Below are 15,072 nucleotides of genomic sequence, written 5' to 3'. Positions count from 1 at the left end.
TCATGGAAGTTGGAGTTCTGTGCAACTCTGTGTGGTTCCACAGGCGCCGCCAGGGGTGATGCAGCAGGAGCTGCTGGCCCCTTTTGGGCACTGGTTTCACCATACCTGGGTACCCAATAAAAGAGAGCCAGTGACCACCACTCTGTGGCCAGAGTCGAGTGGAAGGTGGACAAAGCTTGCTGAGGAGGAGTGGTGGTGGAAGAGAGAAGGTGGTGCTTGGTGACTTTTGTACTGTGCTTGGGACTGTGTTGTGGCTGGAGGGATAATGGGGAAGACGTGCCATCCAGCTGAAGAAAAATAAATAATTTATAAGTTTTATCCATGCCTCCTGTGTGAATCAGTGTTGGGTTGGGCGCAATATAGCACCTTTTCTTACTATATATATAAAATCCTGGGACTAGACGAGACTTTGGCCATGAGATTTTTTCAAGTTACACCCTCCTGTCAACCATATTCAACCACACACATGGTACTCTCACCTCTCATTCGTGTGAGAGTTCCCTGCTCTCTTAGCTCTTATAAATTTTAATGTTTTTCTCACTTTAAGTTTCCAATTAAAGAACATGTATTATGTCCAAATATTATTGAAGAATTTCATCACAAAGGGTTATTAGCAGAAAAAATGAGTACACGGGCAAGCCTATCACCGAGAAATGATGACGTCAAAGGAATTAATGCCAAAAATGTCGATCGGCTACACGGCAAATGGGTTAAATGCATATCAATAGACGATGCTGAAACAGTTGATGGTGATCGTGTGGAAGATGAAAACATCAACTTGCAATATCCTGAAGAATATCTATAACCATTAACACCATCCAGTCTTCCACTGCACTAATTACTGTAGAAAGAAGGATGTATCCAAGAAAGGTAATGTAGTACATCTTCCACAAATAACATTACACAACAAAGGAGATCTTGATATGCCATTCATATTGAAACGCGTTTTAACAGTTTCCAGTTAGAATAGCTTTTGCAAAGACAATTAACAAATCTCAGAGCCAAACATTCAAAAAAGACATTTTATTTAATAGAGAGAAAGAAACAAAATTTATATGTTGCATTGTCACAATGAAAGTCCAAACACAGAATCAAAATTTAATGAGATATTGACGAAAATTTAATTTCAAAAAATTGTTTTTGCTGAAGTTTTACAGTAAAAGTATTAGTTTAAAAAATATTTGTGTGTTAATTTTAAAGCCAAACAGAAGAAAATAGTATTACACAACAAATACCTCTAACGCATCATGAAACATAATTTACTTTCAAATTGTTACGTTTTACTATTTTTTAATATGGCTAATTACTCACTGTAATGTAAAATAGTTCTATTATACATATGTAACAATTCCCATGAAAATAAAATACTATATAAATCGTACATCCACAACCCCATATGCGAGCAGCAGAACCGCAAAGAGGCTAGCGCAGGCCCAGGGGTTGATGAGCAAATATTTCATTTTCTCATGCCATATTTGCTAAATGACAGCTCCTCTCTAGACGACACTGGAAGTATATTAGCTCTTAGATTCTGTGTTGCCAGAGTGCCTGTGTGGCCACAATTCATTTTCAGAAATTACAATAAATTTAGAGAAATACAGATTAATAATTAAACTTTAAAATAATTTAGAATAAAAGAATTGACTTTTCTTAACTCCTTCTGAGACCTCCATAGAAAATGGCTCTTAGACTAAAAACATTCATGCCATTCTACCTTCTCTTTCGATTGATTTTGATTTCCCTTCTGGACCTTTTATTGTGTTGCCTGTAGATGAAATTACAACCTTTCGTTCTTATTAGATTGTTAAATTACTGGGCCTTGTCTCAGGGTTTTCCTTGACTAATGTCCAATAGCTCCTTGCTTTATCCTGCCTTTGTTCAAATATATTGGTCTTTTACAATATACATTTTGCACTGATGTTTATAACTCATAGAAAACAATAACACAAGTGTCAAAACAGAGGAGAGACAGATATTGCGCAGTAGTAAATGAAGATTGTTAAATGTTCTTTGTTATAAGAATGTTTTTCTGTAAAATAAGCAAGAAATCACTATGCATTTTTGCAGATCTTTCAGTTTAAGTTCTGACTTACATACAAAAAGTTTTTGTTCCTGTGAGAACTCATAACTTCATATACAGCATTACAAGGAGTGCAAAATGTGTCATATAAAATATGAAAAATTGTGAGTAAAAGTAAATTAAATGTTTTAACGTAATTACCTGTTTAAGCTTTCCTTCAAAATCATTTAGAAGAGTCTTCCTCCAAAATGAAGTGGTTTTCTCATCTCTAAAAGATAGTGAGAGCAGCATGCTCCACATCTAAAAAACATTAAGTTTTACACATTAAATTTTGCTTTGCAATACATTTCTATGAAACTATATATTTCTGAAACATTAAAAATACTTACAGTAGCAACAGCTCTAATAGTTACAATTCCATTAGCCAAATACACAGCTACATAAAAAAGAACTTAACCACCTCATCTTAACATTTTCACTGCACTATACATTAACATCTTAAAATTGATTTAGAAAATATACATTATGCAATATGTTCAAAGAAATTAACACATTTATATACATTTCTCTTTACAATCTAACAAAGGGTCTGAACGTTGATGCAGTAACAGAGTCTCAAACATGGGAAAATGTGTTTCAGACCTCCGTCAAGTTTTAAGGACAATGAAAGCAGGCCATGTACCTGACCAATCTGAAAAAAAAATAGAATTATTCTAAATCCAGTCACTTCTAACTACTAAAATGCTGGCTTTCAGCCTTACATGCCCCAAACAAGGACAGCTGGCAAAAATAACTTAAAAAGTCCCAAAATAAGCAAAGAAGCTGTATAAAATGAGGATGCCCGTAAAACCCTTGCTTGTGCACAATAAATTAGTATTTATTTAACAAAATAGATGCTTTAATCAATTTTAATACAGACTGTTCAACAAAAGGATTACAAGAAAAACAAAAAAAAATTATTTAAGGTCAAAATTTAGTTTTAAAATATTGGATTTTTTTTTTTTAAGTCTGATCCCATTTTTTATAAAATTAAAAACTGTCTTATCTTTATTTGTAAATGAAGTCTATGTGCCTATCCTTCTCCACGAAAATCTGTCACTTTCTTATAAAAGTCCTCCTTATTTTCTTTTAGTTTAAACATTTTAATCTTCCATTTTGGCAGTCAGTCGGAACAAAAAAATAAAAAACGGACTGTTGCAGTGCACTTGACTTTCTGATTTTGTTAACTTATTGCCACAGAGAGCCTCTGCGTAGATGAACAGCAGCAACAAGCACTTACTGGGCTCACATTCTCCCCCTTCAGTGCAGCATGGTAATGTCTGCCTCACCTTCTGCCTTTTCACTGCGGTTTTCTGTCCAATCAGCAAAACTAGATATATTACATGCATTCATTAAAGATATTAGCCAGACTGTAGAAAGTCAGGGTTTAAATAAACGCATGTGCAAACATTATATTGGCAACATAAAGAGAGACAGCAACAGACAAGCGCCAACTGCATGCATCAACACAGTGTATAAGAGATAGCGCAGTTCGAGGTGAGGGTCAGCTTTACTTCTTACTTTATTTCCATATTTTTGTTGAAATAATAACTGATAATTTCTGTTCCACTTTAGTAGACTGGGCCCTTGATGTTTTATCTAAGGAAGTACAAAGGGTTGTTGAGAAAGGCTACTAGTTTGATAGACAACTCTTCTCCAATTATTACTGTTCTTTGACTACAAAAGTCAGTAGTGTGTCAGACAAGGTCCCCCACCCTACCCCCAACCGAACCTTTGATTTTTTTGTTAACGTTAATATTATTGATCATTTAGTTTCTGTATGCATTTTTTTTCTACAGTGCATCCGTAAAGTATTCACAGCGCAACACAAGTTTCCACATTTTATTACAGCCTTATTCCAAAATGGATTAAATTCATTTTTTTCCTCATAATTCTACACGCAACAACTCATAATGACAACGTGAAAAAAGTTTGATTGAGGTTTTTGCAAATTTATTAAAATAAAAAAACTGAGAAATCACATGTACATAAGTATTCACAGCCTTTGCTCAATACTTTGTCGATGCACCTTTGGCAGCAATTACAGCCTCGACTTTTTGAATATGATGCTACAAGCTTGGCACACCTATCCTTGGCCAGTTTCGCCCATTCCTCTTTGCAGGACCTCTCAAGCTCCATCAGGTTGGATGGGATGTGTCGGTGCACAGCCATTTTAAGATCTCTCCAGAGATGTTCAATCGGATTCAAGTCTGGGCTCTGGCTGGGCCACTCAAGGACATTCACAGAGTTGTCCTGAAGCCACTCCTTTGATATCTTGGCAGTGTGCTTAGGGTCATTGTCCTGCTGAAAGATGAACTGTCGCCCCAGTCTGAGGTCAAGGGCGCTCTGGAGCAGGTTTTCATCCAGGATGTCTCTGTACATTGCTGCAATCATCGTTCCCTTTATCCTGACTAGTCTCCCAGTTCCTGCCGCTGAAAAACATCCCCACAGCATGATGATGCCACCACCATGCTTCACTGTAGGGATGGTATTGGCCTGGTGATGAGCGGTGCCTAGTTTCCTCCAAACTTGAGGCCTGGCATTCACACCTAAGAGTTCAATCTTTGTCTCATCAGACCAGAGAATTTTGTTTCTCATGGTCTGAGAGTCCTTCAAGTGCCTTTTGGCAAACTCCAGGTGGGCTGCCTTGTGCCTTTTACTAAGGAGCGGCTTCCATCTGGCCACTTTACCATACAGGCCTGATTGGTGGATTGCTGCAGAGATGGTTGTCCTTCTGCAAGGTTCTCCTCTCTCCAAAGAGGAACTCTGACAGAGTGACCATCGGGTTCTTGGTCACCTCCCTAACTAAGGCCCTTCTCCCCCGATCACTCTGTTTAGATGGCCGGCCAGCTCTAGGAAGAGACTGGTAGTTTCAAACTTCATCCACTTACAGATGATGGAGGCCACTGTGCTCATTGGGACCTTCAAAGCAGCAGAAATTTTTCTGTAACCTTCCCCAGATTTGTGCTTCAAGATTATCCTGTCTCGGAGGTCTACAGACAATTCCTTTGACTTCATGCTTGGTTTGTGCTCTGACATGAACTGTCAACTGTGGGACCTTATATAGACAGGTGTGTGCCTTTCCAAATCATGTCCAATCAACTGAATTTACCACAGGTGGACTCCAATTAAGCTGCAGAAACATCTCAAGGATGATCAGGGGAAACAGGATGCACCTGAGCTCAATTTTGAGCTTCATGGCAAAGGCTGTGAATACTTATGTACATGTGCTTTCTCAATTTTTTTAATTTTAATAAATTTGCAAAAATCTCAAGTAAACTTTTTTCACGTTGTCATTATGGGGTGTTGTGTGTAGAATTCTGAGGAAAAAATGAATATAATCCAGAGGAGCAGATTCAGACTGCTGTCACTGTCCTGCTCCACTCACAGACTAAGGAGATCATTCCTCCCCAACACTACACGACTCTTCAATTCCACCCGGGGGGTAAACGTTAACATTATACAAAGTAATAATATTGTCTGTTATGCCTGCATTTTTATCACTCTTTAATTTAATTTTTTTTATCAGTATGCTGCTGCTGGAGTATTTGAATTTCCCCTTGGGATTAATAATGTATCAATCTATCTATCTATCTTGACTAACACTTCATCTCTTCCTCCCTCTGTGGACCGGAAAACTGATGGCTTCACCATCCTTGATATCACTTCTGGTATCCACCTGCCTATGCCAGCTTCATTCTGCCATAAGTGCTTATCAGCAGAAGCCCTGTCATCTTGAAACAGTCTACTTAGAGACTCGTGTCTGCACAGCATTTTTCTTTTCTTTTTAACGTGTTTATAAGCCATGTTTTGTTTAAACTATATGGGGTTTGCCTACGGGTAAAAACACTTCACAGTTGTATGTGTTCTTTCTTACACAGTCAAGGAACTGCCCTCAGCCCTATAAAGGCTGGGAAAGGAAGCCATCCCATGTGGTTCATTGAATGTGATGGCATTGTGAGTACTCTGGAAATTCATTGCTCCTTTTTGATGATTGATTTGCAGGATTTTGACCTCTGCTCTGTTTTTAAACATTCTTGGGATTTGTGTATTGGGACTTATTTTCTTTGGGACTACCTTTCAGGCAACTCCTGCTATGCCTTTTTGCTCCGTGGAGCTTTTGTTAAAAAGAGCATTTTTATGAAATTAAATATTTGTAAATATTCTGTGTTTCCCTTTACTGGCTACTCAGGATTTGACTGTACTCCCTCCCTGCGAGCATTTTTCAGGCATTTTGGAGCTCTGCTTTCTTTAAAGGTCTACAGCCATTTCTGTACATCTGGAGCACAACAAAGTTGTAATTTTAATATGAATATAGCTGTGGGTTTTGACACTTCCTTCAATTTCCTTTCTCACTGACAGTAAAACAATAGACTTTGAAGACAGTTTGGCATTATTCATGGACTACTATTGACAAGGGGAGGATTTTGGATCTGAATAAACAAGAAGAGTAAAAAAATAGTGACTCTTCCTAAAGGAACAGAATTATTTTAAACTATTCTTTTAAATGTTGCCTTCAAGCGCTAGATTTAGATTCCCTAAAGTCAAGAACAATATATATATGACTATTTTATTCATGATGCTATAAATATTTTAAATTCTAAATGACAAAATAAAAGTAGAAGCTTCATTTTGAGATAAACTAATTATTTCAAGGCATGTCTGAGAGAGAGAGAGAGAGAGAGGGAGAGAGAGGTAGAGGGAGGGAGAGAGAGAGACTTTATTAATCCCAGAATAGTAAACCTAATAATCGAAGTAAATGCTTAACTACAACAGACATATCAACGCATATTGTATGTGATGACATTTCATGTGATACATCAACGTGAGGGGTTTTCAAGCCTTACTGACATACCACTTCCAGGAACTGAACTGTATTTCAGTCTTAAATTGTTAAGTACTGCACTCTTATTAGGAAAAACTAAAAGTGAGATTTCTTAGATCTTGTTTGAGTTGTCTTTTAGTTTCTCTTATGTACATTAAATTCATTTTAATAGTTTTTAATGTAATTTAATACTTGTGTAAACAATTTCCCCCCTGAGGACAAATAAAGTTCTATCTATCTATGTAAGAATAGTTGCATGGTCAATTTTGATACAAAAATATTAAGAAATACTAAAATTTCCATATATTTAATTTGCAGCCTACACGTGCAGCTGGAGGGCATGAAAAGAGAGCACTCATTTGAGATGCTTGTTTCACAAAAATCCATTAGTCTTTGTGTATGGATCCTGGCTCAAAGAGGTATGGTGGCAAGAGGGATATGTTCCCTCGGAGCCAAAGGGACTATTTGGAGATATTGGATGGACAGGAAAGGGGAGAATGGGGTTGAGAGATATGGGAGTGAAGTCTCACAGATGACAGAGTATGCAATTGAGCTGTGGAATTGAAGCGCAGATAAACCTTTTGCATACCACCTAAAGTTGTTTGTGTGCAACACAGGTTGAGGACCACTGCTTCTGTGTACAACTACACTGATATAGGACTACTTTTATGTAATAATTGAAAAATGTTTAGCTACCTACATGTTCATTTAAAAACTAAAGATATCCTTTAAAATTGGAGCTAATTTTTTTAATAATGTTAACCTCACTAAAGCCACAGTCTCTAGTTTAAAACCACTAGTTTACAGAGAAAAGGGTGTCAAACAATGCAGAAGTCAAATGTGATTAAGGATAATAACATGTTATACCTTTCAAATGAATCTCAAGCATTAACTCTTTGACAGCCCTTTCACAAATCCTTGTTGCAAACTGATTTACTAAACCATCTCTCATTTTTATGGCCCTAGAGTTGCCAAGCTTTTTCTGAAAAGCAAAATGTTTATAAACCAGTTTCCCCATCACTTAAGACATTAAAGATGGGTAAAAAGAATTCTATGTTTCATGAATGGGATTATATTCCAGCAGTGTGTAAAGTTTAATACAAGTGCTTGAAGTACTATGAAATAATAATACAAAAAAAAAAATTACAGTGATCCCTTGCTGTATCGCGCTTTGACTTTCGCGGTTTTGCTTTATCGCGGATTTTATATGTAAGCATATGTAAATGTATATTGCAGATTTTTCGCTGGTTCGCGGATTTCTGCGGACAATGGGTCTTTTAATTTATGGTACATGCTTCCTCAGTTTGTTTGCCCAGTTGATTTCATACAAGGGACGCTATTGGCGGATGGCTTAAAAGCTACCCAATCAGAGCACGTATTACATATTAACTAAAACTCCTCAATGCTATAAGATATGCCTCCTGCGCTTTGCTCGATTGTTTGCTTGTCTCTGCCTCTATCTCACCCTCTCTGACATTCTCTGCGCCTGACGGAGGGGGTGTGAGCAGAGGTGCTGTTTGCACAGAAGCTGTTTGCCTAGTGGATACGGACGCTCCTCTAAGAAATGCCGCTTTATCGAGGTGCGTCCAAAAGCTCACTTATTGATTTTTTGATTGTTTGCTTTAATCTCGCTCTCTCTCTCTCTCTCTCTCTCTCTGACGTTCTCTGCGCTTGACGGAGGAGACGTGAGCAGAGGGCTTTTGCACAGAGGCTGTTTGCTTAGAAGATAGGGACGCTCCTGTAAAAAATGCTGAAAGGCTACCTTCGCATTGATCCCTTCATTGCCGCTGCTTTATCGCGGTGCTTGCATACTTAAAAGCACAACAGCCCTATTGATTTTTCATTGTTTACTTTACTCTCTCTCTGACATTCTCCGCTCCTTACGCGCACTTTGAAGAGGAAGATATGTTTGCATTCTTTTAATTGTGAGAAAGAACTGTCATCTCTATCTTGTCATGGAACACAGTTTAAACTTTTGACTAAAGGGTGTTATTTCATGTCTAGAGGGCTCTAATAATGTTAAAAAATGTATTTAGAAGGTCGTAAACAGGTTTTCTATGCTCTAACTACGAAAAGATTAGATTTATAAATAAAGAATCCTACTTCGTGGAAATTCATTTATCTGTCTGGAGCGGATTAACCGTGATAAACAAGGGTTTACTGTATAACTATGCGGAGAATATTTATAAACAGTGTGGGAGAGTTTCTAAGGGCTTAAAATATATAAAAATAAATCATACAAACATATGGTTTCTACTTCGCGGATTTTCACCTATCGCGGGGGGGTCTGGAACGCAACCCGCGATCGAGGAGGGATTACTGTATATATATTTGTTTAAACAACCACAATGACATCTGATTTGTTTCATCTGCAACTCCGATTTGTTTGATGTATACAAGCAATTTTTGATATGCATGTTTTCAGCCAAGATTGACCTGCTCAACAGACTACCAAATCAGTATTTACTGGAATCAGAGTAAAGCCGGTGTCACATTCTTATTACTGTTTTTTCTGTTTTTCATTTTGCCATAATACTGTAAACCTAGCTAATAGCGCGGAAGCTGCCAGCGATGGCTTAGCAAGCCACATACGCCTTCTCAGACATGCAATGAGTAATATTAATCTGGAGTGCACATTTTGTCTCAAAGTGTGTGTCTTGTTAAAATTCCAAGGATAAATACAGCTTCCATGGGGGGCAAAGGCTTTAGCTAGAGGACTTCCAGCAGAGGCTTTAGCTAGAGGACTTCCAAACAATGAAATAATGACCTGCTAATATCAAAAGGCTCTCATAGTATTAGCATTCAAGTCAGTGCTAAAGGAACAGATTTTGAGAATAGTGCACATTTGTTAAAGCTGCTGTTGAGTCAGTCCATACTGGTTTTTCATGCTATTTTTAAAAAATAATTGTAAAAGCTGTTCTGTTTGATACTTAAGTTTCTGACATTTCTTTTCTCAGTTCCTTGGGTGTATGATGGAGGTAATGCCACCCTTGCCATAAATGGACTAATCACTTATTGTAAAAATTAACAACTGCTTTAATCATCATCTGCCAGCTCTGTAATACATTTGATAGTGTGACTGACTTAGGACCATGGGATCAAAGAGCAAAACCCTTTTGAAAAACTAAGAAAAGTTTTAGTATATTATAATATCCAGGTAATATCAAACAATTAAATTCTGGCAAAATACCATTTTTTATTTTATTTTAATTGGTCTTAAAGAGACTGATTCCTATTTTTGTACAGAACAGAAGCTTATAATATTTTTTCTATTATTTCTTGAACAACAGCCAAAAGTAAAAAAAACAGGATGTCATTTATTTTACTGCTCATAAAACAGTGTTGAGTGTAATGTGGAAGGACACAGCAGCTATAACCCATCTATCTATGCTGCACCATTTTAAGTTGGGGATATGTTGAAGAAATGTTCCAATCTAATTTTCACATGAAAACTAGTGGTTATGGGGTATTGAGTGGGGGATGTGCAAACTCCATGCATTCCACTAAGAGACAATAGCGCTACAACTGTGAGACGCAATAATAATAATAAAAACTCAGCCACAGAGGATGCACAAACCAGTGTGTTTTTTCGTGCCGGTCCCAAGCCCGGATAAATGGGAAGGGCTATGTCAGGAAGGGCATCCGGTGTAAAATTTTGCCAAATCCATATGCGGACAGACGATCCGCTGTGGCAACCCCTAACGGAAGCAGCCGAAAGAAGAAGAAAAATAGTAATAATAATAATAATCATCCATCTTCCTAACCCGCTTATCCAGGGCAGCTGTGGCCTATCCCAGCCACTTATCCAGGGCATGGTAATGGGGCAGCAGGAACACCACCCGCCCAGGACTGACAGGTTAAAGCTTAGCATGTTTAAAACAGATGTTTTAGCATAAGCAGAGGTGTAACACAGAGCTGTCATTTCAGCCTCAGAATGTAAAGTTCTACATGAAGTCTGTATGTTCTGCCAGTGTATTTATGGATTGATTGGCATTAGTGTCAGTGCATTTATTCACTCAAAAACATTGCCCTCAGTTCTTGTATTACCATATCCTCAGCAACATGCATTAAAAAAAAATGGTTTGTGGCACTTCAATCGGTAATATAATGAGTTCAGTTTAGACCGAGTTATATATCTACAAAGTACAATGAAACTCATGCTCTTTCCACCAGGCTCCCACTTAGCGTGCATCTCACTCCGTATGATATGTAAAATAACAGAAGAAAACGTAAAAGTCCTTGGCATTGTTTTGTCATAACTCCACCCAGAATGGCCATTGCAAGCAGACAAATAAGCAAGAAACATTAACAAGAGAAAATAGTACCAAAAATGTTGATAAATTATTTCAAGCTTCCTTTCATTATTACAAGGATAATAACCCATTTTATTTGTATAGCAACTTTCACATGCTCAAGGCACTTTGACTAATAAATGCTGAAGGCATGTTTTTTTAAAACCATTTAGGACCCTTATACCCTATATACTGCAAGAACAGATAAGGTATTTTAAAATTTATATTAAAAGATTCAATTTAGAAGACTATTTCAAGTGGCAAATTAATATATCCTACACCATAATATATAAATTTGTAAAGAAATACTTTCAACATTAAAACTACCAAATTTATTTTTTAAGAATACAGCATACCAGGTTTGCAACTGGTGAGAAGATTTAACCAGAATATAAGTTATGTTTAATATGTCACTGTGCTCAGTACAAAAAATATTTCATAAATCTGCTTCTTCTCACATGTACAGCTAAAGACCAGATTTAGCACACAGGGGCTCATCATTTAGAACTGCTAGGCAAGCATTAGGAGACATGAAAGGGACAACTATGAAAATGGGCATTGTACAGGGTGGGCCATTTATATGGATACACCTTAATAAAATGGGAATGGTTGGTGATATTAACTTCCTGTTTGTGGCACATTAGTATATGTGAGGGGGGAAACTTTTCAAGATGGGTGGTGACCATGGTGGCCATTTTGAAGTCGGCCATTTTGGATCCAACTTTTGTTTTTTCAATAGGAAGAGGGTCATTTGACACATCAAACTTATTGGGAATTTCACAAGAAAAACAATGGTGTGCTTGGTTTTAACGTAACTTTATTCTTTCATGAGTCATTTACAAGTTTCTCTTTGTGTACAGCCATTGACATGTCACAGAGGTTAACACGTGAGGATCGGATAGAAATTGTGTTGATGTCTGGTGAACGCAGTAACCGGGTCATCGCAGCAGATTTCAATGCAAGACACCCTACGAGACCACCCATCTCCCATGCTACAGTTAGCAAACTGCTTGCTAAGTTTCGTGAAACTGGTTCAGTGTTGAATTTGCCAAAATGTGGACGCATGAAAACTGTCACTAATGAAGAAACATCAGTGGCCGTCCTAGCTTCATTCAGCAAGAGCCCACAGCGTAGCACTCGCCGCATGTCACTGGAGAGTGGCATTAGTCGAACATCCCTTCGGCGGATATTAGCTACTCACAAATGGCACCCTTACAAACTCCAGCTACTGCAGCATCTCAACGAGGATGACCCAGATCGGCGCACTGAATTTGCAGAATGGGCAAAACAAAAATTGGAACAGGACCCTCAGTTTACGCAGAAGATTTTGTTCAATGATGAGGCAAACTTTTATGTGAATGGTGAAATTAACAAACAAAACCACCACTATTGGTCTGACACTAACCCACATTGGATAGATCCTTCCAAAACTATAGAAATAAAAAAAATGATGGCATGGTGTGGTATATGGGGTACAAAGATAGTGGGGCCATTCTTCATCAATGGAAACCTCAAGGCCACTGGATATGCGAAATTGCTACATGATGATGTGTTTCCCTCTTTATGCACTGAAGCTGGCACGTTCCCTGAGTTTTTCCAGCAAGATGGTGCACCACCAGATTATGGGTGTCAGGTCCAAATAACTCATGGAAGAATAAAGTTACGTTAAAACCAAGCACACCATTGTTTTTCTTGTGAAATTCCCAATAAGTTCGATGTGTCAAATGACCCTCTTCCTATTGAAAAAACAAAAGTTGGATCCAAAATGGCCGACTTCAAAATGGCCACCATGGTCACCACCCATCTTGAAAAGTTTCCCCCCTCACATATACTAATGTGCCACAAACAGGAAGTTAATATCACCAACCATTCCCATTTTATTAAGGTGTATCCATATAAATGGCCCACCCTGTACTATTTCTGTGTGTATGAAATTGAATCCTCTCTTTACCTTGTTTGGAATGTCATGATTTACCTAAGTAAGGGCCTGCACATGGAGAAAGAGTATAAAGCCTTGGAACATTGTCCAGCACACCTTTGAAGCCAACGGACAGAAGATTACGTTATCTGATCCTGAAAATCCTTCCAGCGCAGCAATGAAAATGGCAGACTGTATACATCGAGTTCCCACCTCGGTAAAAGAGCCTTGCCTTTGTCTTCCTTCATTTGTAATGCTGCGTAAATAGTCATTAAAGAAAGCTAAGTTATTTTCTCTTATGTGATTGCTTTCCGTCATATCACTATGGGAAGGGTATCGCCTTTTAATATTATATCTACTGTATATAGTTTTGGGTTACTTAAGATGCCGCAATTGCAAAAGAACTTATTCCAGCCAGACAGTTAGCACTCCCTAGAGGAAAACAGAAGAGTACCCAAGATTTTCTGGGCCACATGACTTATGTACATGGCTTGCAACTTACTGAATAATTATTTTCTTCTCTTCTGCTTAATGTTTCATTGTCACTTAATGCTGTAGGGTTGTGTTGCATTGAATTATCTTTTTAAACTGGCTGACTAATACTGCAGCATTAGCTACTTTAACTTTGTTTCTGGCCTCCAAGACATGTAGATTTTACTTTTAATAAGAAACCATTATCCTTTATTTGCCACTTTTTGAGTGCATGGAAAGTTTAAAGCAGAAGAGGCAAAAATGTGTGTTATATAATTTCTATGTTCTTTAAAATAAATAAAAAACATAAAACAGTAGTTGTGACAGTAAGTCACTTATGCAGAACTTGCTCTTATAATGTAGACAGCTTAAGAACAGAGAATAATTTTTTTAAGACAACCACGGTCTTCTTTGAAGCTTTTCAAACTGGGTAAAACATTATGGGCCTAAGACAATACTAAATACAGTGGAAAATCGAGATACGAGTTTAATTCATTCCAGCACTGAGCTCGTATAGCAAATTTCTCATATCTAGAACAAACTTCCCCATTGAAAATAATGGAAATCCAGTTAATCCGTTCCGCACCCCCAAAAATATAAACATTAAAATCAATTTTCCTAACAAATAACACTAATAAATGATATATACAAGTGGAACCTCGGTTTGCAAGTAACTTGGTTTACGAGTGCTTTGCAAGACGAGCTAAATTTTAAATTAATTTTAACTTGATAAAACGAGCGATGTCTTGCAATACAAGTATAATGGATACACTGTCTGCCGAGTGTCATGTGATCATAACTGAGCTGATGGTTCTTCTCTCTTGTGCGCATCTCTCTCTCCTAACCTCTCTTGCTCGCGTCTCTCTATCCCTCTCCTTATCTCTCTCTCTCCTTATCTCTCTCGCGCGCTTCTCTCTCTCTCCTCTTGAGGGCAATCGTCTCCTATTCTCCGTCTGCATGTCCACGATATTTTTGGATACGCTTATACGGCGAACTGATACAGCGAAACAATGAAATCACAAGCGAACAAACGCGTAGATCCTCACGCTACGGGAGAACAAGGAACACTGAGTGAGCTGACAGGCTGGCAGCGTCAGCTTGGATGAATGCCCGAGTTGAGGCGGATCGGGAAATGCGTCACGCATACCCACAGCCTGGCTCGTGGCTCTTTACGTGAGGTAATGCTCGTATTTAGATCCAAATTTTTCGCTCATACTTTACTCTTATCTTGAATTTCTTGTATACAGAGGTGATCGCATCTCGAGGTTCCACTGTATTTTATTCTATTTCACTTTATTTCAATGAAAGTCTTACCTCTATTTCAAACTCGGAATGAAAACAAACGTAGCTGGAACGAATAAGCTTGTTTTTAAATGTCTCCTTTATCCAGTTTCTCTTAATTTCCAAGACTTCATTGAGCACAGCATTTTTTGTAGGTTTCACCTCTCCCTCTTTAGCATTGTCCGAAACCTGAAAACATTACAAATAGATTAACCTTAAAACAATC

General features: G+C 37.9%; 1 protein-coding gene across 3 annotated transcripts in view; it reads right to left on the bottom strand.

Annotated features, from left to right (window-relative positions):
* rnf213a (ring finger protein 213a) overlaps positions 1-15,072 on the bottom strand; it is a 377,172-nt gene that overhangs the window by 258,280 nt on the left and 103,820 nt on the right. For all 3 annotated transcript variants that reach the window (XM_039739973.1, XM_039739975.1, XM_039739974.1), the window contains 2 exons: positions 14,880-15,035; positions 2,222-2,320 (listed from right to left, as the gene is read on the bottom strand). In XM_039739973.1, the coding sequence (XP_039595907.1) occupies positions 2,222-2,320; positions 14,880-15,035 (255 nt within the window). The remainder of the gene's footprint in view (positions 1-2,221; positions 2,321-14,879; positions 15,036-15,072) is intronic.

This window comes from Polypterus senegalus, chromosome 17 (assembly GCF_016835505.1).
Source record: "Polypterus senegalus isolate Bchr_013 chromosome 17, ASM1683550v1, whole genome shotgun sequence".
Taxonomy (NCBI): domain Eukaryota; kingdom Metazoa; phylum Chordata; class Cladistia; order Polypteriformes; family Polypteridae; genus Polypterus; species Polypterus senegalus.
The sequence above is the reverse complement of the archived record's forward strand: the minus strand, read 5'-3'. Positions and strand labels throughout refer to the sequence as shown.